Source organism: Leptodactylus fuscus, chromosome 4 (genome assembly GCF_031893055.1).
Source record: "Leptodactylus fuscus isolate aLepFus1 chromosome 4, aLepFus1.hap2, whole genome shotgun sequence".
Lineage (NCBI taxonomy): Eukaryota > Metazoa > Chordata > Amphibia > Anura > Leptodactylidae > Leptodactylus > Leptodactylus fuscus.
In genome coordinates, this window is record NC_134268.1 from 175,370,580 (window position 1) to 175,393,844 (window position 23,265).

A 23,265-nucleotide genomic window follows, 5' to 3' on the forward strand; every position below is an offset into this window, starting at 1 on the left:
GCAGGGAAGGGTTGTGATGTAAAGCACCAATCACAGGCAACCATTCCTGCAGCTCAGGATCACACCCCTTGTCTGCTCCTGCCGGACACCACCCACCTGACAATATAGAGACTAAATGGCTTATCAGGAGTCAAACATAACAGCATTGATTGCTCTGGAATGGTGGGGGACTAGTGAAAAAACTTCCATATGTTATGAAATCAAAGAGGTGGTGAAATGTCTTCTGTAAAAATAAATAAATAGCTAGTACTGCTCTCCTGTTGGACCCTGTGTAAGGTGTATTTTTTTTATTTATTTTTTGCTAGACACTTTTTGTGATTTGTGCCTTTTATTTCTCATTTTACATAACCGCCTTCACTATCCTATTTCTTTTTCCAGGATGCCGTTAAGGTGCTGTTAAAACATTCAGCTGATGTCAACGCTCGTGACAAAAACTGGCAGACCCCCTTGCATATAGCTGCAGCAAACAAAGCTGTGACGTGTGCGGAAGCACTGGTGCCTCTTCTCAGCAATGTTAACGTATCGGACAGGGCAGGGAGAACAGCATTACACCATGCAGCCTTCAGTGGTCATGTGGAGGTATGGCAGAGAAGCCAATGTCATTTGTCTCTTCTTTATGTGTTGGAGTGTGACCTGAAGTCATTGTGCGCTGTGTTTAGTGGCAATGCTTTAGCTGTAGCACTTAGTCTTTGAGCAATTATTTTGTTAGGCTGCTGGGAGGCTGATCCCTCTAAGCAGCAATCATATACAAGCACAGCAATGTTCTTTAGAGACATCTGCTGTCCATTTTTAGAAGCACTGCTTGAATGTGCTCAGTCTATTCAGTTCACTCCTCCTTGTCACATAGTCTTGCTTTAAGTGGCAAGTTCCCCGGGGCACTGAATTGAATTGCAGAATTAAGCTTTTGTGCCTCCTTTCTAGATCCACATTCTGCCCTGTGTGCACTGGTAATGATATTTTAAGCCTACATTTCCTATGAAATGAATAAAGTAATTTTACATTGAGATTTACATTTGGTACTTCCACTTATGGATGTGAACAAAGTTTGGATAAGATGTTCCTATATTTGTTAGTTTTTAACTCCTAGCTTGACTGAGTTTTTTTGGATTTTTCCTTTGCTTCATACACTGTAGGGTACTAAATATCCCTATTCTAACCCTGACAATGCCTGCAGTTTTTATTTTTAAAATAGTGATTAAAAACTTACCCAGCTCATGTACTCCCAGCACTTGTGCAGTTCTTAACTGAAGCTGCCGCAGTATATCTTAACTTCAGTACACATGCGGCGAGCCTTGGGCGCATGCACAGTGAAGCGTCACTGACTTGCACAGGTACAATTTGGACACTAAACCGCCAATCTATAAGTATCTGTGGATAGTTTAGTGTCCCAAATAGACCTAAAAGACTTACTCCAAAAACCATTCTATGTGCCACATTGGGACCTATGGATATCATAGAGTGGCGCACACACTAGAAATTTTCACTCCAGGGAGTAGTGTAATGTTTTAGTTATGGAGGACCCTTCCCACACATGTATTAGTTAGGCTTTTGTGTAATGCCACATCTTCCTTAAAATGCGTCACTGTCATGGTCTGGCTGGGCGGCTCTGGCCAATCAGCCTTGATTTCAAAATGGTTGTCTTAATGAAAAACAAAATGTAAAATGTATGTACGTTCTCTATATGCAGGGACTAAGCTACTGGGGTAGCAAAGGTGACAATCACTACTGGGCCCATGAGCCTCAGGGTACCCAAAAACCTATCTACAGCATAAGTAAACATCAGTATTCTAAATGGCAGGCGAGAGGCCTTATTAGATATTTTGCATTGGGACCCAAGAGATTCCATCTGCGCCTCTGAATATATGTGTGTGCATTGTGTAGATTGGTATCGGTTGCAGTTACAGATTTTGAAAACCTCTCTCCCAGCCAAACAAAGCCATGTTCTCTAAATAAAGCAGTCATCTGGTTTAGAAAATGTTTGCCCAGAGCTTTTCAGTGATCACTCTGTAATGCTTGATTTCCCCTGTGGTGGCGCTGTACACTTCTTAACCAGGTGTACCCACAGATATGACGAACACTGGGGATCCCAGGGGGTGAACACTTTTGCTTCTTATGTATTGTCATGTGACCCTTCTAACAAGTAGAGGTAGTCGAGGTACCCCACCTTTTTTGTATAGATTTTGTTTAATATATTTGGTGTGCATTAAAAATGACACAAAGGTCTAGTAGTTATTCTGTTAGTCATGTCTCTGACTACTAGTTTGTGGTAACCTTTTTCAATTACCTCCTAACAAACTTATGATTTCTTTGTTGCAGATGGTCAGTTTACTTTTATCACGAGGTGCCAATATTAACGCTTTTGACAAGAAGGATAGGCGGGCGATCCATTGGGCAGCCTACATGGGTAAGTTTATTTCACGCTATAGGACTACATTTTATCTTAACCTGTTTCTGGACTGGCATCCTCATGTGTGTTACATTGGTTCTACCATAGAGAAATGCTGATAAAGTAAAATGGTATCATTTCATAGGTAAAACCCCTATAAATCTGGAGCTTCAGAGTCCAGAAACTGAACTAAAGTTGGCCATATCTTTCATTCTTTTTAAGTAAAATATTCAGTTTGGTATCTTATTAAAAGATTGGACTAGTTTGGCTTGCCCGAAGATGAGTTGTGTGCCACTGGAATGAAAATGAAAGCCTTCACAATGCCAGTATGAACAAATGGGCATTCATTATATTCAGGGACGTTTCTGGAGAGCTTGGCACCGTCAGAAGCTGCTGATCAAGGGAGCCCGCTTCTATTCATTCAGCGCATCCGAGGAGGGGACTATAGCTAGAAGTTGTCCTAGACCAGGGTTTACTAACCGCTTTTGACATGAAGGAGCGTTTGATTTTGTTTAAAAAAAAATATTCAGGTTCTAATTACTAAACTGGAAAAAAGTTCCTATTTTGTAATTCAATCTCTCAAACATTAAACTCCTGTAAAATTTCATTCCCAAGACCAGATCCTAACTTAATTCATTTCCCAAAGCAGACCTCTCAGTAACTTCAGAAAAACTACTGTATCTACTTGGCTCCGATCACTCCCAGCTTCTCTTCTGACACTGTATACAGTGCACAGCACAACATCTGGATGCCAGGTGCCCTTGCTGATCTAGAACCAAAGAACCAGAAAAGAATCCTGGCATATAACTGGGCACAACGTCTATTGGGGTTTCTTGGGACCACGATTTAAGACCATTTACTGAAAGTACATGCTCATTAACTCCTTTCAATCCATATACTTATTAGATTTTCTTTTTTTCCCCTCTAGGTCACATTGAAGTTGTCAAATTACTTGTGACTCATGGAGCAGAAGTTATGTGCAAAGACAAGAAATCCTACACTCCTCTGCACGCTGCCGCCTCCAGTGGGATGATCAGTGTAGTCAAGTATCTCTTAGACCTGGGAGTAGATGTACGTTTCAATGAAGTGCACTTTGAAGTCTCCTTATGTTTCCTTAACCTCGAGGCTTTCCTTCCTTTATTTTGTGTAGACTTGTTCAGGTCCATATTTTTTAATAGAAAAAAATGGGTGAAATCAATAATGGCATAACCATAGGAATATGTAAGGAAATTCTGTAGTACAGTGGTGTGGGGTTTTTTTTTTTTTGTTTTTTTTTGTATCTGTTTCAGTGATCATCTTAGGTTCTTGATAGGTTCCTTTACTCCCCAATTTTCTCCGTTTTAGATGAATGAATCGAATGCTTACGGAAATACACCCCTTCACGTGGCCTGCTACAATGGACAAGATGTAGTGGTGAATGAACTTCTAGATTGTGGTGCTAATGTGAACCAAGTAAATGAGCGCGGGTTTTCTCCTTTACATTTTGCTGCTGCATCAACACATGGAGCTTTGTGTCTGGAACTGTTGGTTTGCAATGGTGCAGATGTAAATATTAAGGTAAGACATTCAGTTCACTTTTTATTTTTTAACTTTTTCGGATGGCAGGTTCTAGTAGGTTTCATGGGTTTCTAGACACATGTTTAGTTCTGGCAGTGGCAAGAACTTCAAGGCATGGGTTTTAGTGGTTTATCAGCTGCATAGAAGCCTTACAAAGTGTTAGATGGAGCGCTATAAAACATTTTGCCTCTGGACTCTGGAAACAACTGATTCCAGTTGTCAGGAAAAGTCATCAATAAGATGAGTGGTTATCTAAGTGTAGGTCATTAATAGAAGTGATTTGGGCAACCCCTTTAAAGGGTTAACGATCTTTATGATAGCAGATGAGTTAGCATTGAATAAAAGGGGAGGAATTGTTTTCAGTAAAACTCTGGGAAAAGTGGTGATGCAGAAAATGATATTTTTCCCTGTGGAATTTGGTTTGAACTATACTTAGAAGTTAGAACTTTGTCTCTTTTAGATCTTTACTTGTTGCTAATTGTATTTAACAGCAAATCCCAAATTGTTAGAATTCTTTCACAGCCGCTATGTATATTAGCCCGAATTGTAAACAGATTTTCTTATCGTGTACAGTCATCTTAATCAGTATTGGGGTTGGTTCACATCTGCTTTTGTATTCCGTCCAGGGAGAGTCCGCATGGAGACCCCTCTGACCGGAATACAAACGCAATAGACTATAATGAGGTCCGTGTGCTTGCCGCACGCTGCCTGCACGAATCATGCGGACAGGAAAGTAGATTGAGAACTACTTTCCTGTCTGCACGATCCCTGCGGACATCTGGCGGTAAGCACACGGACCCCATTATAGTCTATGGGGTCCGTGCGCTTTTACAGTACAACACTTTGCACTTGCGTTTGGTATTCCGTTCCGTGGGGGCCTATGTGGACTCCCCCGGAAGGAATCCAAACGCTGATGTGAACAGGGCATTACACAAAAGATATATTACGGAACGGTTTTCAATTTGGATGCTTTGATTCCAAGATTAGTCGTAATGAATGGTGTTTAACATGTACAAAAGCTGATATGCTCTTTAGTCTTGTAGTGCTACTAGACCATACATTGCTCTGTGTGGGTAATAAATTTAATTAATATGATTAATTACCCATTTAATTTAAAAAAAAAAAAAAAAAATCTGTCAGTAGAAATTGACCACTACACAAATTACATTAGCGTATAAAGGTCTTTAATACAAGTGGTTTTGGTTTTAATTTTTTGCTGTTCCATTGGATACCTTTCACTTTAGACCCTTTTTTTTTTTTTTCTTTTTTCTTTTTTTCTTTACATCTTAAATAGGACCTTGCGCCAAGTTAAAAATGCTTAACGTAGATTACTTGATTTAGTGCTCGGGGGCCTGAACACTTGTGCGTTGGAGACGCCCCTTCCCCATTGTACTTTAGAGCTCATTTACATATTGGAATGAAACATGCAAAGCTAATATCTGCAATAGATGTTTATTAAAAATGCCACAGAATTTCACCCATGCTGTGATGTATTATGCCTGTTTGGTCTCCATAGTAAATGACCCCAGCGACTGTGAGATGGCGGACACTGCCGAGACACTGGAGCGCAGGGGCACAGCATGATCATGCTGAAACAATCACATTAGCACAGTTGCATGGGAGAGTGGCAGCATGCAAATTGTCACGCTCTGCCCGCCTACAGTAGAGGCGATTCATAGACAAATTTTTCTTTTTAGTTTTTTTTTTTTTTTTATTAGTATTTCTGAACTGACACATTTGGCACATAATGAATTGCATATAAGGTTGCCTATGTAATGCTGCATATGCCCCATCTGGACGACACCTGTATGGTTCTGTAGCTCTGTAACCGATTTAACAGCTATAGGGAAGAAAAGGAGGATTTCATTGGGCCTTTTCTGCTGACATATGGTATATAATCTAATTACTTTTAAAGGGTGACAATAGCTTTTATAAATTCTATGTTTAAAATATGATTGTCATGAGACTGCTGTGAAATCTATTTTGGCTAATATCTGGGCCAAAAAGAGGTAGCAACAAATTTTGCATTTACCTCTAAGGCAGTCTCCATCCATTATTGCTACCTCAGGGTAATTTGCATTTAAATCTGCCCAAGGTAATTGTAAAATGGCAAGCTGATAGAGTAGAGAAGCTTAAGTGGACGTGGACTCCAAATACAGTTTACAATGAAGTTAAGAAAGCTGTTTGCTATTTAATAATAACACGGGCAGCTAGTCAGAAGTAGATGGACACTTACACTCCCTGTGAGCTATGAAAATCTACAGACTCCTCTCTGAACAGTGAACGATACAGGGGGCACAAAGCAGGTGTGTGTAGGAGAGACTTGCCCCCTCCCCTTCATTTCCAGCAATCAGTCTTCAGCCTGTTGGTTTTTAAAGACTGACCTTCCCTAGTAGCAATGAGTGAACAGCAAATTAGGAATGAGGGAGACTTCTAATGGCAGGAACTTTAGAGAAGCTTTGCAGACAGAAAACACCAACCTTTTTAAATAGTACATTACATTTTGGTCCAGAATCTCCTGCTCTATTAAATGACTAACTTGTCTGAAAAGTTAGTGACCATTTAAGTTTGGAACATAATTCGGCTTTTCATTTTAGGCCTTAATGCCAGCCCTGCGTTGCCCCCATTTGTATGCAATAATCCTCTTCTGTTATATTTTAGTTATTGCTGTATTTAGCAGCTGAGCTGCATTGAAGTAGTAGTTATCTATGAGTGTAAAAGTGAATGGACCATGTCAAATCAATGGCGTCTACTCTTGGCTAATAGCACCGGTTTTGGTCCTAAGTGCTTTCAGAGGAAACAAATTAAGCCAAAGTTGACCTAGTTTCTTGACATCGTGCATGGCTGACCGGCTCCAGCATGCATTTGGAGACTGTTAAACATACAGCACATTTCTTATGGTTGAAGGAGCTGCCTTGATATACTGAGAACTCTTATGAGCTTCTCTTTTCCTTGAACATCAAAAGAGCTGCTCCACATCTGAGGAATCCTTCACGGAACACATTTTCTGTTCTGGAAAACAAGTCTCAAAGTCTAATGTTTGATCACAACAAAATGTGTAAAAGAAAGAGAATTAACATCAAGAAAGAAAAGATTTGTTTTCCCGAATCTGGTGTATATCAGATTATGAATATGATAAAGCATCACTTAGAATTTTCTAGAATATATTATGCATAGTATAGTATGATGAAGCTATATGTGCTTTCATGTTTGTGCTGGAGGCTCTTCATCAGACGGGACAGAAAGCTGCTAAGAAAAGTGGTCAACCTTAGGGTGCATTCACATCATATTAATGCACTCCGTCTGATCATCAGAAATATTCGTCAAAAGGATTCTCATGAGGTCGCCCATCTCTACACACAAGTATTCATGGCCCTGTTCCACCAAATGATCTGTTTTGTAATCAAAAACAAGTGTGGATTCATTTCAGTTTTTACTGTTAAAAAAAAATCAGGGATCCTATCATTCAGAAGTAATTTTTTTCTGCCTAACACTTCGGAATACCCTTAAGAAAGGCTATTCGTCTCCTACCTTTAGAAGTGGTCTCTGGCCTGCCGTTCGATAGAAATACCATTTTTTACTGGTATGCAAATGAGTTCTCTCGCAGCACTGGGGGCGGGTCCCCAGCGCTCAAACATCACTGGGGCGTCCCCAATGCTGCCAGAGAACGCTCTCCAGTGACGCCTCCATCTTCAGCAGCAGCCACCTCTTCTCCTGTCTAGGGTCACACTCCGCTCTTACACACATGCGCAGTACGCTCCTGTAGTTCTACGGAGAACAACAGGAGCGTATTGCGTAAGAGCGGCCTCCAAATAATGGCAGCGTCTCGATGGCAGAGCCAACTGCGCAGGCGTCTGAGTGTGACCCAGACGGAAGAAGACAGAAGAAGCAGTTGCTGCTGAAGATGGAGGCGTCGCTGGAGAGAGTTCTCTGGCAGCATTGGGGACTCCCCCAGTGCTGCGAGAGAACTCATTTGCATACCGGTAAAAACCGGTATTTCTACGAAACGGCGGGCTGGAGACCACTTCTAAAGGTAGGAGACAAATAGCCTTTCTTAAGGCTATTCCAACATGTTAGGCAGAAAAAATTACTTCTGAATGATAGGATCCCTTTAAATTGATGGAATGAACAGACATCAGAAATGTGATATGGATGGAGCATTAGAGACCCACCCCGGGGTCACCTCTTTTTCGATGCTTATTGTTTTAAGTTGCCCATGCTATAAAGGATAGATAGGATTTCAGCCAACTCTCATTTGAATATTTGGGAAAGATGGCGGACAACAATCTTCCAAAAATGTAATATGTTAAAGAGGAACAGTCAACAAGTACCAAATAATGTGTCGTGATTCTCGCAGTGCCCTTTTTTATTTGATTTTTACATCCATCCACCCATTCAAAAGATAGGCTCTTAATAAGACACTGAACCCCCACCTCGAAAACCTCTCATCGTTGGTATAGAGTTGACCATCAGTATCTGACTGTGAGACATCCAACCCTCAAATGATTTTATAAGAACAAAAGAAAAGAAAAAACCTGGTGGCGCACACCAAAAAACGTTGTAACGGTCTGTACATACTACACTCCCCATGTACTGTTGTTTAAGGAGTCTAGTTGAATATCAGACTGTCAGCTTACTGTGGATCTGACGAAGGGGTATAGCCCCGAAACGCGTTATCCTAATAAATTCAAAAAAAGCATATACAACGTTTTTTGGTGTGCGCCACCAGGTTTTTTCTTTTCTTTTGTTCTTATAGTCTCCTACCGATTGTACGTTTCCAGCCAGTCGGTCAACTAGGGTGTTCAGCCATCTCTTATACTCACCATTATAAAGCCATTCGGCTTATGACGATTTTACTATTGTTAGACTTTTTTTTTTGGTTTTTGACCATGGGGAGCGCATTAATCTGAACTGTATTTTTTTTTGTGTTTTTTTTTGTTGCTAAATACCTCAAATGATTTGCTATATACAGTGTACAGAGCCAGAAACATAGCTCTGTACACTGTATATTGGTCTGCTTCCATTGATGTGAACAGGATCTGAGCTGCAATAGCCTGGCTCATCCACTATACCATACGGAGCCCCCCCTACTCCCACCAATCAGATATTTGAGAAAATCCCTTTAAAACTGTACTGAGAGCTTTTTTGAAACCACACGGGATATTTTTCAGACTGAATCATGGTAGTAAAGAGAAAATGTCTACCCCACCCCTGTAAATGCATTTTCCAAGAAGGTTACAAGAAGAAAAGCTGCCAGTTCTGGAAATATGTATTTCAATTTCCAAAAGTTTTCTTCATGGAACCATTTCACACATACCACATTGAATTCTTCCTACAGCTGCCCTGATACAGCTTTTTTCTTTTCCCTGCTTCCTAGTGTGTAGTCTGGTGTACGCGTCCCGCTCTCTTCTGCACCTTGCTGTTAGATCTGCTGTCTCCACCCTTCAGCCATGATGTTAGCCTCCCATATAGGGACGGGGATAATATTGATTCAATAATTCTGAGCAAAATCTAGATAGTTAGGCTACATGCCCACAATCGTAGTGGTTTTTTACTGTCCGCAAAAAAGGTGTATATTGCATCAGTAAGTCATTTGCAATTGCAGATCTGCAAAAAGATTTATACGATCCCCTACACTTGTATGTGTGAGTCTGTGCTGCATACAGGACCGGAATAGGACCAACACTCTGATCATACATGTATATGGGGCCATAGAGATGAATGGATCTGTATACTATGTGCACACTATGGCCTCAGTCTGTTTGATCACCCAACCCTACTTGACTTCTTATGTGGATTACAGGCTGTAGGTAAACTGCAGCCATAATGGGGTACCAGTGACTGAAGAATAAATATGTAAGATCCTATAGATAGTGCATTGATGATGATTTGTAGGGCCACACCTACGCTTCCACTTTAATTTACTAATACTTCACTTCAAAAGAGCTTCTCCTCTTGTATGATCCAGAAATAAACCACCCACCGCCATATAGGAAAAGGTACCAATGTACTCCTTTTAAAGATCTATCCCGATGACTCAATTTACAACACGCACACAAATCTCAGAAGCGGAACATGTAATATAAACTTCAAGGTCTCGAGTATTTTAATGCACAAATACAATGTGGATAAGTGTCAGTAGTATCTGTAAGGCACAAAGTAGCGATGTACAAGGTGGCAATAACTATTTGTTAAACTAGTTAGGTTTTCACACTCAGATATTACAGCTAAGAAAAGATCTAAGAAGCTAGATAAGTGTATATTCGTCCTGTCTAACTTTGCATGTCCATACGTAGTCTATTTGGTTGTGACATCTACAGATTCTTAATGTTTTTGTCTTTCAGAGTAAAGATGGGAAGACACCGCTACATATGACTGCTATTCATGGGCGCTTTTCCAGGTCACAAACCGTAATCCAGAATGGTAATTTTCCCTCTTCCTGATACAGAGCTCCAAATGCCCTGCAAAGACATGCATATAAAGGGATTGTGTAGAATGAAATAAATGTACTAAAAAAGTTGGTAATGCCAACTCCCAGTCTTTGCTCACCTGTAGTTTGTATGTGTGTGCGCATTGCAGGTAATCTCTGGCCTCAGCAGTCACGTGCATGTACATTAGCATAGTACAGCTCTGCAAACGGCGGCAGGTATAAGAGTGGTGGAGGATTTAGAGGTTTTCTGGCCTCAAATCAACTTTTCATACTGATGACCCATCCACAGGACAGGTCATCAGTATGTGGTCAGCTGTTCTAGCAGGTAGGGTGCCTGGTGCAGATCACTGGAACCAGCTCTATGCAGAGGACAGGGCTACTGCAGAACTTGTCCACTAGCAGCTTCCAGCACCCCCACAGATGATATACTGATAACCTATTGTGTGGATAGGTCATCAGTATGAAAATTTGATTTGAGGCCGGAAAACCCCTCTAACAGGGGATTGTAATTTTAAGTTACCGTATTTTTCGGACTATAAGACGCACATTTTTTCCCCAAAATTTTTGGGGAAAATAAGGGTGCGTCTTATAGTCTGAATGTGGCCGCCTGGCATCCGCTGTAATAGAGAGGCGGAAGCCGGCAAGTGATAGACGCCATTACAGGTGCCGGGGCCTGAGACATCGCTGCCCTGTCCTGCATGAAGCCAGCAGCGGGAGGAGTGATGCTGCTATTCCGCTCCTCGTCCCCCCGCTTCATGCAGGGCAGCGATGTCTCAGGCCCCGGCGTCTATCCCTCCCCGGCATCCGCCTCTCTAGTACAGCGGATGCCGGGTCAGTATCGGTGGCCCCTTCTCCCCCGGGGCCGGTCCCCACCGGCCCCGTACCTGTGAGGTTGCAGGCCGGCTCCTGCGCGGCGATATCGCAGGAGCCGACCTGTTCGGGTGACAGCCGGGAGCCTAATGAGGCTCCCCGGCCTGTCACGGCTATATTAGTATTGCGGCTGGTCTGTATGACCAGCCGTAATACTAATAGACAGAATGTCCCATAGACGGCAATACAGTTGTATTGCCGTCTATGGGACTTGCGATCAAGTGACCGCAGGTTCAAGCCCCCGGGGGGGAATAAAATAGTAAAAAAAAAAAAAAAAAAAAAAAAAAAAAACTTTAAAAATATGAAATAAATAAAAGTTCTAAATCACCTCCTGTTTTTTTTTCAATACAAGGTGATCTAAGCAATAGATATCCCCCAAAATGGTATAACTAAAAAGTACAGCTGGCCCCGCAAAAAAACGCCCTATACATCCCCGTACAGCTGCAGGGTCACCTGTCAATGTGGCCTTGCAGCTGTTGCAAAACTACAACTCCCATATATTAAATATTTTACCAGTTTTTGCTTCAAAATTTACCGCATTTCCTTCTTTTTATTACATTTTTAAACTCTTTACCACGGCTAAGGAGAGCTTTTTGCACACGGTTTTATTATTTGAGCGTTGTCTAAACTGTTTATACCAGCTAAGTAACATGCCGTTAGCTTATTCGTTTCCTGCTTTTCGTTTATTTTAGCCTTTTGCTTTTTAGCTACTTTTGAGATTTTACAATCGACAGCAGTAGACTCCATACTGCACTAGGAATCTATTAGTACGGTCAGATCAGACTTTCCACAACTGCTACTGTCAGACATGTGCATTAGGATGAGTCCAGAGCAAAGTTGTTTACTGGGAAATAGATTTTCCAAAGCCTATTGACCAGCAAGTGCTAAAATATATCAACTGCAAAGAAAAGAGCAATAACATTATAGTGGAATTTTCTGGGTTGTTTGTTTTTTAAACTATATACAATAAAAATTATCTACGCATATTAACTAGTACAGACCATTAAATGACCTTCCAGTCTAAACCAAAAATTTGACTACATACGCCCTCGGGTCCTCACATTTTGCTTCTATTCTGGCCCCCCATTGGATATGTTTCTTGTGTTCATCCAAGGGGAATTGGAGGGTGACGCCATGTCTTAGACACCTCTTCCACATGCTGCCTCTATTCTGGTCCCTTATTCAGTTCGGTTTGTCTAAAAACAAACTGATGCACATACTGATTGTATACTGACGCTGGGTTCACACCTGCACATACTGATTGTATACTGACGCTGGGTTCACACCTGCGTTCATGTGTCCGGCCGTGCGCGGCGGTGAGCGTTTTAGGCTCTCCGCCGCGAAACCGGATTTTTTTATCCGGACACAGAGTAGTGCATGTCCGACTCTGTGTCCGGATTATAAAACCCGGTTTCGCGGCGGAGAGTGCAAAACGCTCACTGCCGCGCACGGCCTGACAGCTTTCTCACCCATTCAAATGAACGGATGAGAAAGTCTCCTGCAGGCTTCTGTCTCCTGCATCTGTTTTATGCAGGAAACGGAAACCTGCAATAAGGACCCATGAACGCAGATGTGAAGGAGCCCTGACACCTTTTTATGCTGATAGCAATCTGTCCATCCCCTAGAGGACAGATAAGGGGATTAAAAGTAGCAATTGTAAACAGAGTAGAGATAAGGAGGACATAAGGACATTTATATGTCCTTATCTTTACTTTGTTTACAATTGCTGACAGGTTTGCTATCAGCATAAAAAGGTGTCGGTATACAATTAGTATGTGTATCAGTCAGTTTTTAGTCTCAAACTGAATTCAAACAGACCGATGGCATACTGATGTGTGAACCAAGCCTAAGACCCTTAGTGCTATCCATGGTGAAGTTTGAGGCTAACTTAAAGGAACCTCAATGGAGGGCACCAGATATGTTTATTTACACATGACCCATAGTCACATTTTTACTTTTTGTGGTTCTATATGTAAAAAGGTTATATACACACTTATACATATAGTTTATAGATACACTTGAGAATGCCACACAGTATACAGTGACTCAGTATAACAGCCACAGCATTGCCACATGAAGTTGGGGATAATTCAGAATGGCACACTTATAGCAGTGATTACTGCATCTGAAAATATGCACCATACGTTTGAGGGATGGGGGGGAGAGTTCAGTCTTGATTTTTGCCTCCTCCATTTATGGGAATGGGGCAGTGTCCAGTTTCAGACCAATATTGAGACACAATTTTTGTTTGTATGTTGAAAAGTTCTACAGTTTTCCAATGTACTTTCTGTGTCAATTCCTTACGGTTTTCTAGATCTCTGCTTGCTGTCATTCATTCTTCTTACTCCTAGTGAATAAAAGTCAGTCCATGGTCATGTGATTGTACAGTCCATGGTCAGGTGATGGACACACAGGTGCACATCTTGTTACAGTCACAGCACAGGAATCGGAAAACTACTAGGTAATGGGCTGTGCGCCTGTGTATCCATCATATGACCATTGACTTTTTATTTTAATCCACTAGGAGTAGGCAGAATGAATGACAGCAAGCAGAGATCTACAAAACTGTGAGGAATTAATACAGAAAGTTTATTGAACATTTTGTATAATGAAAGCTATACAATAACACTTCCCTCAATATTGCTCTCAAACTGGGCAACCCCTTTAAGACTGGAATACTCCAATCAGAAGTGGAATTTTTTTTTTAATACAAAGTACACAACTGTAGGGGGCTGTAGTCATATTTGAATGTGCCCAGAGAGGGGTGGGAATGGAAGGGGGGGGGATGAGTTGCCTTGCAAATAAACATTAAACAGGACCTGTCAGTATAGAGGTAGCTTGGTAATTGGTGAGGTCTGAATGGGAAGAGATCCACTGAGCATTAGTAAAGGGTTATCAAAGTTTGGGTCCAATGTTCCTTATGTGAATTTTTTTTTTTTTTTTTTTTCAAATTTATTTTTATTGAAAATATTTTTTAAGAATACAAACAAGAAATTTATAGCAACAGTTTAGAAATATAAAACCGTATAACAAGGGTAAGGTGTAACAGTGGTAGCACTGCAGTATGAATTCAATGATAAATTCTTTGGGACTGTCCAAGATGGCTTTCACCTTCTAATAGGCAATCCCATAGATGTGAGTAGAGCAGGAGCACACATTAGCCACCTTCTGCTCCATCTGCGTTGGTTCCACAGTTGGACAACTATCAGATTGGACACTCGCCCCCTATCCTGTGGAATATTTTAGCTATTGTTCTTGCTTCAAATCTGCTGATTCCATCATGTCAGGAAATCATTGTCCGACAGCAGCTCTTCATCCTGTCTAATAAGGGATCTGCTGCTGACAAAGTATATGCCAGGGGAACAATCATTTTATCAGTGATTGGTGCCTTTTGTGGCTGATCAGCGTTTATTCAGAAATAACACCTTGTCGAATAGGACCTTTTTATATGCAACATGGCAGTGCAAGGTCAAGGAGCATTGAAAGTCGCTTTGAACCTTAGTCCACCAGTTGTCTGCCAACACATCTTGTCTATATATAAAAACGGCACTAAGGACATTTAAAAGTAACCTTCCCATAAATCCTGTGCAGGTATCCAGCCAGCCTCGTGCTGGTGTTATGCAAAGTCACCATTTGGCCTTGATGTTTTACAAAACCATTTGATCACTATCCTATTGCACTTGTGGTGCAGGCTAAGCCGCCTTAAAGAGCAATTGTTGTGCGTCTTTTATGGTTTTCTCCGGCAGTGTTGCCATTCTGTTAGCAGCCTGTGAGGTTGATAGTATATTTTACATTTTATGAGGTATACAAGCTAGATCTTTGCTTATTTATTGCATTGCCCTTTTCTTAGTTTAGCAGCTTCTGTTCCTCCTTCATCTCTGTTGTGGGTATGACATAAATAATTCAGCTTTGCCTTTTCCTACTGACCTCGTGAATATAACTGATAAGACTTCTCAGAAAAAATGTCAGCCTGGGCGTTTCCGTATTTCTGCTGTTTCACATATATTTTGGTACACTGTGTTACATAGATAACGTCTTAGGGATTTTTTTTTTATGCATCAATACCCAATCGGGCAAAGTATAAATTAACATAAAGAGGCCCTGTCACCAAGTAAAAAATTCTATATCGCACACATACACCATTTGATCCTTGCTTTTCCAGTGAACAATCTGATATTTTTTGTTTTAAAATCAGTTTACCCATTCAAAAGATATAACCCTTGGAGTATTGTGTCCTAGCTCTGATTCTCCAAGTGGGCCGGAACCTTTTATTTTCCCATCAAAAAACTATAAGGTTACCGCCCACTTGGACAATCAGTCATAACCTTACAGGGGCCGTATCTTTTGAATGGGTGGATGGATTTTAAAAAGAAAAAACGCCAAATTGTTTAGAGACTCAGTGAGAAGAAAATGATACTTGGTGACAGATCCTCTGTAAAGAGAATATTTCTATAATGTATGGAACATTACTTTTCTCTTTTTACTATTTACATGTTTTATGCATAGAAGTTGTTGGAAGTACAATAAAACATAATAGAAATGTGTCATGATGGGAACTTTTAAAACTATTTTGCTGGTTTCCTCACTGCCATCATTTATGCTACATATTTCAACTGTTGTCGCATGATGTTTGCTAAATTTGGTGCACTGGTACTAATTTTGGTACTTCTGTTTTGCACCACTTTTGGCATTTAAAAAAAATAATCTTGATCTTCGCAAGTGTATGTATCTCTTCTGTAAGCCAGACTTAATTTATTGTAAACTAGAATTACATGGACCTATCAGAGTACATGTAAGAGGGGGGAGGTGGGGATTGTACACAGTTTGTCAGAAAGATGGAATGATTTTAAAGGGGCTCTATCAGCAAAATTTTGCTGTATGAGCCCCACATATGTGTGAATAGCCTTTAAAAAGGCTATTCAGGCGCCATTATCTTATTTTAAACTCCCGTCCCGTTTTAAAATAAAACTATAAAAACATATAGGTAAATCGTACTTGAACGTGCACCTTGGGCGGTGATGCACGATCTGATGTCATCTTCTGACACACGCCTACCTCTTTCGGTTACGCCCTTCAGTCCTGGCTCTTCCCCAGCTTCATCTTCATCCTCTTCCGGTGGTTCAAATCCGATTGGTTGAAATCCGGCATGTGCGCAGTAGCGCTCCCTTCGGAGCTACTGCGCACACGCCGGTGGCACTGCCATTGTGAAAAATGGCGCCGGAGTGTGCGCAGTAGCGCTGGATTTCAACCAATCGGATTTGAACCGCCGGAAGAGGATGAAGATGAAACCGGGAAGAGCCAGGACCAGAGGGCGTCGCCGAAAGAAGAGGTATGCGTGCCAGAAGATGACGTCCGATCGTGCATCACCACCCAGGGTGCACGTTCAAGTATGATTTACCTATGTTTTTATAGTTTTATTTTAAAACGGGACGGGGTTTTAAAATAAGATTAGCGGTGCCTGAATAGCCTTTTTAAAGGCTATTCACGCATATGTGGGGCTCATTCCGCATAATTTTGCTGATAGAGGCCCTTTAACATGCCAAACTCTGAACTTGGAATAAGATTTACCCTTTTTCATTGTACATACTTATATTGACTTATATTAATGCGAGTAGTTCTAACCAAGTTCTGTCTTTTCTCTTGTCTTATAGGAGCCGAGATAGACTGCGAAGACAAGAACGGAAACACGCCACTGCACATAGCAGCCAGATACGGCCATGAGCTGCTCATCAACACTTTAATCACCAGTGGTGCAGATACCTCAAAGTAAGTGGCAACTCCAGTCTGTTTGCATTAGAGCCTAACGCATGCCTTACGTAAGTTTTCTGCACAATAACTTTTGCCCCTTGTATTTGTGATTTCTCAACGCTTGATTTCTGTTCTTTTAAAGGGATCATATCAGAATATCCATGTTTTCAGCTAGCTAATGCGGTTAGGAGTTATGGAGAACGTTAATCATCACTGTCCTATATGGTTTCTTTGTAGTCTTGTAGCACTAAAATGTTATTCAAATACTAGTATAGTGGTTTCTACTATATTCTATGCTATTTCCATAACCCCTGTTTACTTGTATGGGAATTGTGGAAACAATGTAGCATGGCCACGTTCAGCGGTCTAATAATTTCTTTCCCTTGTGGCAAATACACATGGCGGACGCCTTACCAATCCACTGACCCCACCCTGTAATTATGTTGGCACTGACACTAACGTGGTAACAGTGGGTGCCCTTAACGCCTTTAGGGCTAGTTCACACGTGGGCAAAGGGGAGGTTTTTGACAGCGGAATTCGCTTCAAAAACCTCTCCTTTAACATGGTGGTCTATGTAGACCGCTAGCTTTTTTTTTCCTCCTAGCGTTTTCCGCCTGAAGAAGCGACATGACCTTTCTTCAGGCGGAAAACGCCTGAAGAATTGCATAGAAGTGAATGGGAGGCGAAAACCGCGCGGTAAAAAACCGCGCGGTTTTTTGCACACAAAACCGCGCGTTTTTTTGCAAAAAACCGCGCGGTTTTCGCCTGCAGTTTCTATAGCACATATAGGAAAAAAAAACCCTAGCGAAAACCGCTAGCGAAAACCGCGTCAAAAACCTCGTCAAAAACCGCGTGGAATGCAAAAAACAGCATCAAAAAAACTCCTCGAGGTTTTTTACCTCGCACAAATAAGCTAGGCGGTTTTCACGTGTGAACTGACCCTAAATGTGACAATCACTATTGACCATGGGTTACACAGTTGGGATCAGAATTGGTTTCAGTCTGTTCCTTTACAGCAGAGCACGTTACAAGTGATAGCACTGAGCATAGTTGAGGCACTGCTCCTGAGCCTACACCAGCCCTGATACATAAATGTAAGTTGAGGTGTGCAAAGTAAGTCAAATCCTCAACATTATTATGTCATGATATGGGAAATTATCTAAAATTTGGAGAATTTTTTTTTTTTTTTTTCCGGCCATTCTTTTCTATTGGTTGCGCCTGATTATTGCAGCTTAGCCGCATTCACTATGAACTAGGCAGATGAAGAAAATGGTGTAAAGTATTTCCAGGCATGGCCTTATATAGTGATATCAAAGTTTAGATGGTAGGTATTGAAAGTCATAGACTGCATACACATGCAGATCAGTGTCAGATTTCCAGTGCTGGCGAGATGTCTGATCTACAAAGAACTTGGTCACACATGTCGGAGCAGAGATTGGTCATTCAAGAAAGTCTAACCACTAGTCCAGTCATGGTGTTGAGTGTAGTCAGCAAGTGTTTCAAGGCTTTTCTTGATCCATAGTTTATACTGAAAACAAGAATATGGCTAAAAATATACCGTATTTTTCGGACCATAAGACGCACTAAGGTTTTAGAGGAGGAAAATAGGGAAAAAAAAAATTTTAAGGAAAAAAAATTGGTGAAATATTTAATAACCTAATATAATATTTCACCAATGTAAATAGAACCGGGGGCTTTCGGACACAGGGATACCAAATGTGTATGTGTTTCACAGTAATGTTTTTGTTTTATATGTATTGTAGGGCTATGGGGGTGATTTGAACATATCTATCTATCTAATCTATCCTGTCTGTCTATCTATTCTATCTAATCTCATCCATGGATGGAAAGAGACACCCTGCAGTGAAGCTATGTAAGAAGAGTAAAAGGGGCGGACCAGACGGGTGAAGGAGGTGTGGTTTTCTAAGCAAACTTGAAAACACACCTCTTTCACCTGTCTGGCTCGTCCCTCCTTCACTGCCTCTCAGATGTCGCTTCTGCAATGATGCCACACAGGCAGGGAAATAGGGGCGGGCCAGATGGGTGAAGGAGGCGTGGTTTCAAGCTTGCCAAGAAAACCACGCCTCCTCCTCCCGTTTGGCCCGCCCCTCCTTCCCTGTCTGTGTGGTTTCATTGCCGGAGCCAGATCTGAGAGGCAGTGAAGGAGGGACGAGCCAGACGGGTGAAAGAGGCGTGGTTTTCTCGGCAAGCTTGAAACCACGCTTCCTTCACCTGTCTGGCCCGCCCCTACTTCCCTGCCTCTCAGATCTCGCTCCTGCAAACACGCGACACAGACAGGGAAGGAGGGGCAGAGCAGGCAGGCACCGTGCTGCTCTTCTTTTCATTCGCACAGACGGGACACAGACGCTGCGCACGCTGCATTCGGACTATAAGACGCACACACATTTTCCTCCCATATTGGGAGGAAAAAAAGTGCGTCTTATAGTCCGAAAAATACGGTACACCACAGACTTGTTAGGAAATTTTGCGAAATTGATTAAATTATTTGTGTCCAATGTGTTCAATATGGGTAGAATGAAAGCACCATTGTCAGAACTAGGTCTTGGTGTCTTTGGAAGGTGTAGTACTGTATTTCTCTAATTTATCTGAATACTAAAAAGTGACCTCTTCCAGGCGAGGCATCCATGGAATGTTTCCTCTCCATCTGGCTGCACTGAGCGGTTTCTCGGATTGCTGCAGAAAGCTCCTTTCTTCAGGTTGGTTTCATAGTTTGGAATGTATATTACTGACATATCATATAAATCATATGTCTACTCAATTGTGGAAAAGTTTCATGACTTCCTTTCATTTAGAAATGTACCCGAATGAAATGTTTTCACGTGGAACTGAATGTACCGCAAAGCGTGTACAATGTCAGAGTTCTTCCTGAAAGTAATATTTCCAGCTGCTCAAAGCATAGAACAGCTCTTAACCATGTGTATATCACCAGGGCTGATATAACCGCATAGGGCAATGAAGAAAATTTTTGTTTTTTGTTTAAATTTTCTGTAATTTCCATACAGGCGATAATATAATCGCCAGGTAGCTGCAGGTGCTGCTGGGTCCTAGGGCTCCCAGATCAGCTCTGCAGTGTATTAAAAAAAAACAAAAAAAAAAACTAAAACCGTGTATGGTCATGAATTGGGGAAATGGCCCAGTCATTAAAGGGGTATTCCCACCTCACATACTCATCAGTCTTTACTGCTGTAAAATCTTCTTTCTTCGTGGTTTCTTGCATCATTTGGTGGGCGGGGTTTCACAGGCAACATGTGGTTTAGCTCCGCCCCCAAATTCACGTGTAGCTCCGCCCACCCATATTGGGCTATGAAGTACAGGCAGCAGCAACTCCATTCTGTGTTACATACAGAGACTGCCTGTCTCTGCCATAATGAACACAATTGAATTAGCTAGCCTGATAACTGGGAGAACAGAAGAAATGAAAGCAGCTCCTCTCCCCTATCTGATAGCAGGAAGGTCACGTGGTGTAAACACAGGAATAGCTAGATACACAGGCTGGCTCCCTGCACTTAGCCCCTCCTCCCTCCCCCTGAGAGCAGGCAGATACATCACTTGACTCATGAGCAGCTAAGTCAGGGCTGTGGCCACAAAGAATTGAATAAAGTAAGATAGTGGACAAACAAAGCAGTTTTGCTGAAGCAGTGTATTTAGGAAAAGTCTTACATCCACATTAACAAGCAGTATAGATAGGATCCTTGTGATGGGACAACCCCTTTAAGTGGTTAATTCGATGTTTACACATATGTGCACTATAACGCGACTATATTATCGCTGCATTTGTTGAGTGCCATTTATGTGCGTGCCGTGCCTTACGTAAATTTTTGTTCTCCCATAACAAAAACAATGGAAATCAGAAGTGCAGATGTGAATACAGTCGCATTTATTATTTCAGCACTACGAACCAGCAACCATTTTCTCCTGCAGAGTGCTGATGGTGCTGTGAGACTGGTCATACATGGCATAGTCATACAACACAGTCTGGCCACTTTCTCTGGTTGCAGAAAAAAAATTCCTTCGCAGTCTTCATACTTACAGTAAAATTTAAAGAGGATCTTTCGTCACTTAGGGGACATGCGGTTTTATATACTGCTAGAAAGCCTCCAGTGCGCTGAATTCAACTCAGTCTTCACTGTCAGAACACCTATAGCGTCGTACTGTGAGAGCGGGGAGGAATGTCCCCCTCTCCTTCTGATAGTACTCATCAATAAATGCGTGCTGGGGGGGGTGGGGGTGATACATGGCATAGTCCTATAACATACAGTCGATCAGCACTCTGCAGAAGAAAAAGTATTCCAACAATAAGCCATATATAACCACCTTGAAAAGTTGAAGTATATATAACCTTTATAAATATGTGGCATTTCACAGTATTGGTTTTCACTTTCCTACAAAGCGTAACGTGTGTATTATGTATTCTAGGTTTTGATATAGATACTCCAGATGACTTTGGCAGGACCTGTCTTCATGCTGCTGCGGCTGGAGGGTAAGGCACTTCCTCTCTATTTTCTTATTGAAAATTATTCAGTAAAGTGTCAAATATTCATTATTCTTCTGTCAAAATATTTATGTACACATCTATGCTGGGGAAAAAACGGACAGCAAAAATACCAGACTCCTAAAGAGCCCTAGGGAATAGAGATGAGCGAACACTGTTCATCTCTATTCCCTAGGAATAGAGATGAACAGTGCACCAATAGCTCTACCACTGGGGCACATAACTCAGCCGATCCGAACAGCACACTTCCATAGAAATGAATGGAAGCACGCGCCGGCCGCTTCCATTCATTTCTATGGGAGTGTGCTGTTCGGAACGGCTGATCCGAACAGTGTTCGCTCATCTCTACTAGGGAACCCATTGACTTTTAATAGGGTGCGTTGAAGTCAGCGCACTGTTGGCTTTCCCGTTATGTGCCCCAGTGGTAGAGCTATTGGTGCATTTACCGATGACTCTTCACTGTCAGAAGGGGGTTCCTGACAGTCTAACTGGTAACGCCCCTCCTGACAGTACTGTGTATAGCACTATACTGTGAGGGGGCGTTCCTTACCGCCCAGTGATGATGATGAGCAGTGAGGAACGTCTCCCTAGTACTAGTCTATGGGCGTGTACAGTCAGGAGGGGAGGGGGCGTTCCTCAGCTTCATCGCTGGGTGGTAAGGAACGCCCCCTCACAGTATAGCGCTATACACAGTACTGTCAGGAGGGGCGTTCCCAGTTACTGTCAAGAACACCCCTTCTGACAGTGAAGAGTTATCAGTAGATGCACTGATATCTCTTCCACCGGGGCACATAACGAGAAAGCTGATCATGCCCTGAATTCAGAGCACTGTCAGCTTTCTAGCAGTATATAAAACTGCATGTGCCTGAGGACATGAAAGGTCATCTTTAAGATGTCAGACAAAAAAAAAATCTGACTTGCAGCTTTTTTTTGTCAGGTGATTTCTGACTGACACTGCAAGGAAGACTTCATGCAGAACTATCAGACATATTAAATAATTAAGTCATTTATGGACCTTTTGGGATATGTTAACATGTGGCAGATACACTGCAGAATGTACATCTGGATTTTATCTAATCTCATCCACACATTGTGGAGAAAATTGCAGCAGAAATTGACCTGTGGCACAAATTTTCATTTGCAACACATCGTGTATTGCTGATTTGTATAGAGTTGAAATCCACTTTCATAGTTAATTCCATCGTGAATTCGGTGACCAATCTGCATGTAACACCAATTTGTGACAAAAACCTCTAGAGAAAATCTGTACATATGGACATACCACTATTATATGTGTCTGTGTATTAGCTGTCCAGTTATGTACCAGCTGATGCACCACCTACTCCACTATACATAGACATATTTCCGGTACATTTGGAATTGGTGATTTCTTGAGAATTTTTTTTTTTTTTAATAAAATGTATACTTATTTTTTCAGGAACTTGGAATGTCTGAACTTGTTGTTAAACACAGGTGCAGACTTTAACAAGAAAGACAAGTTTGGGAGGTAAGAGTTTACTTAAGCATGGCTTTCTTCATTGTTTCTGCTTTTGTATGGGTCCTGTCACTGTATAAGCACTGTAGCGCTTCCATAGCAGTTGTCATTTACATGCAGTCTGTCACCTCAATAGCACCTAATAATTGAAGAGGTTGTCAGATCAATCATCTACCTCATGTAAGTGATCAGATCGCTGTGACTGGTCCTGCTGAAAGCCCTGGTAATGTGCTGATTCTGCTGGGGAGGTTGTCGGAGATCCCTGC

At 41.7% G+C, this 23,265-nt stretch overlaps 1 protein-coding gene across 2 annotated transcripts in view; it reads left to right on the forward strand.

Moving 5' to 3' along the window:
* ANKRD28 (ankyrin repeat domain 28) overlaps positions 1–23,265 on the forward strand; it is a 113,259-nt gene that overhangs the window by 69,336 nt on the left and 20,658 nt on the right. For both annotated transcript variants that reach the window (XM_075271413.1, XM_075271412.1), the window contains exons 5-13: positions 379–579; positions 2,317–2,404; positions 3,315–3,457; positions 3,731–3,943; positions 10,288–10,366; positions 16,895–17,009; positions 19,626–19,708; positions 21,429–21,492; positions 22,943–23,011. In XM_075271413.1, coding sequence (XP_075127514.1) covers positions 379–579; positions 2,317–2,404; positions 3,315–3,457; positions 3,731–3,943; positions 10,288–10,366; positions 16,895–17,009; positions 19,626–19,708; positions 21,429–21,492; positions 22,943–23,011 — 1,055 coding nt within the window. The remainder of the gene's footprint in view (positions 1–378; positions 580–2,316; positions 2,405–3,314; positions 3,458–3,730; positions 3,944–10,287; positions 10,367–16,894; positions 17,010–19,625; positions 19,709–21,428; positions 21,493–22,942; positions 23,012–23,265) is intronic.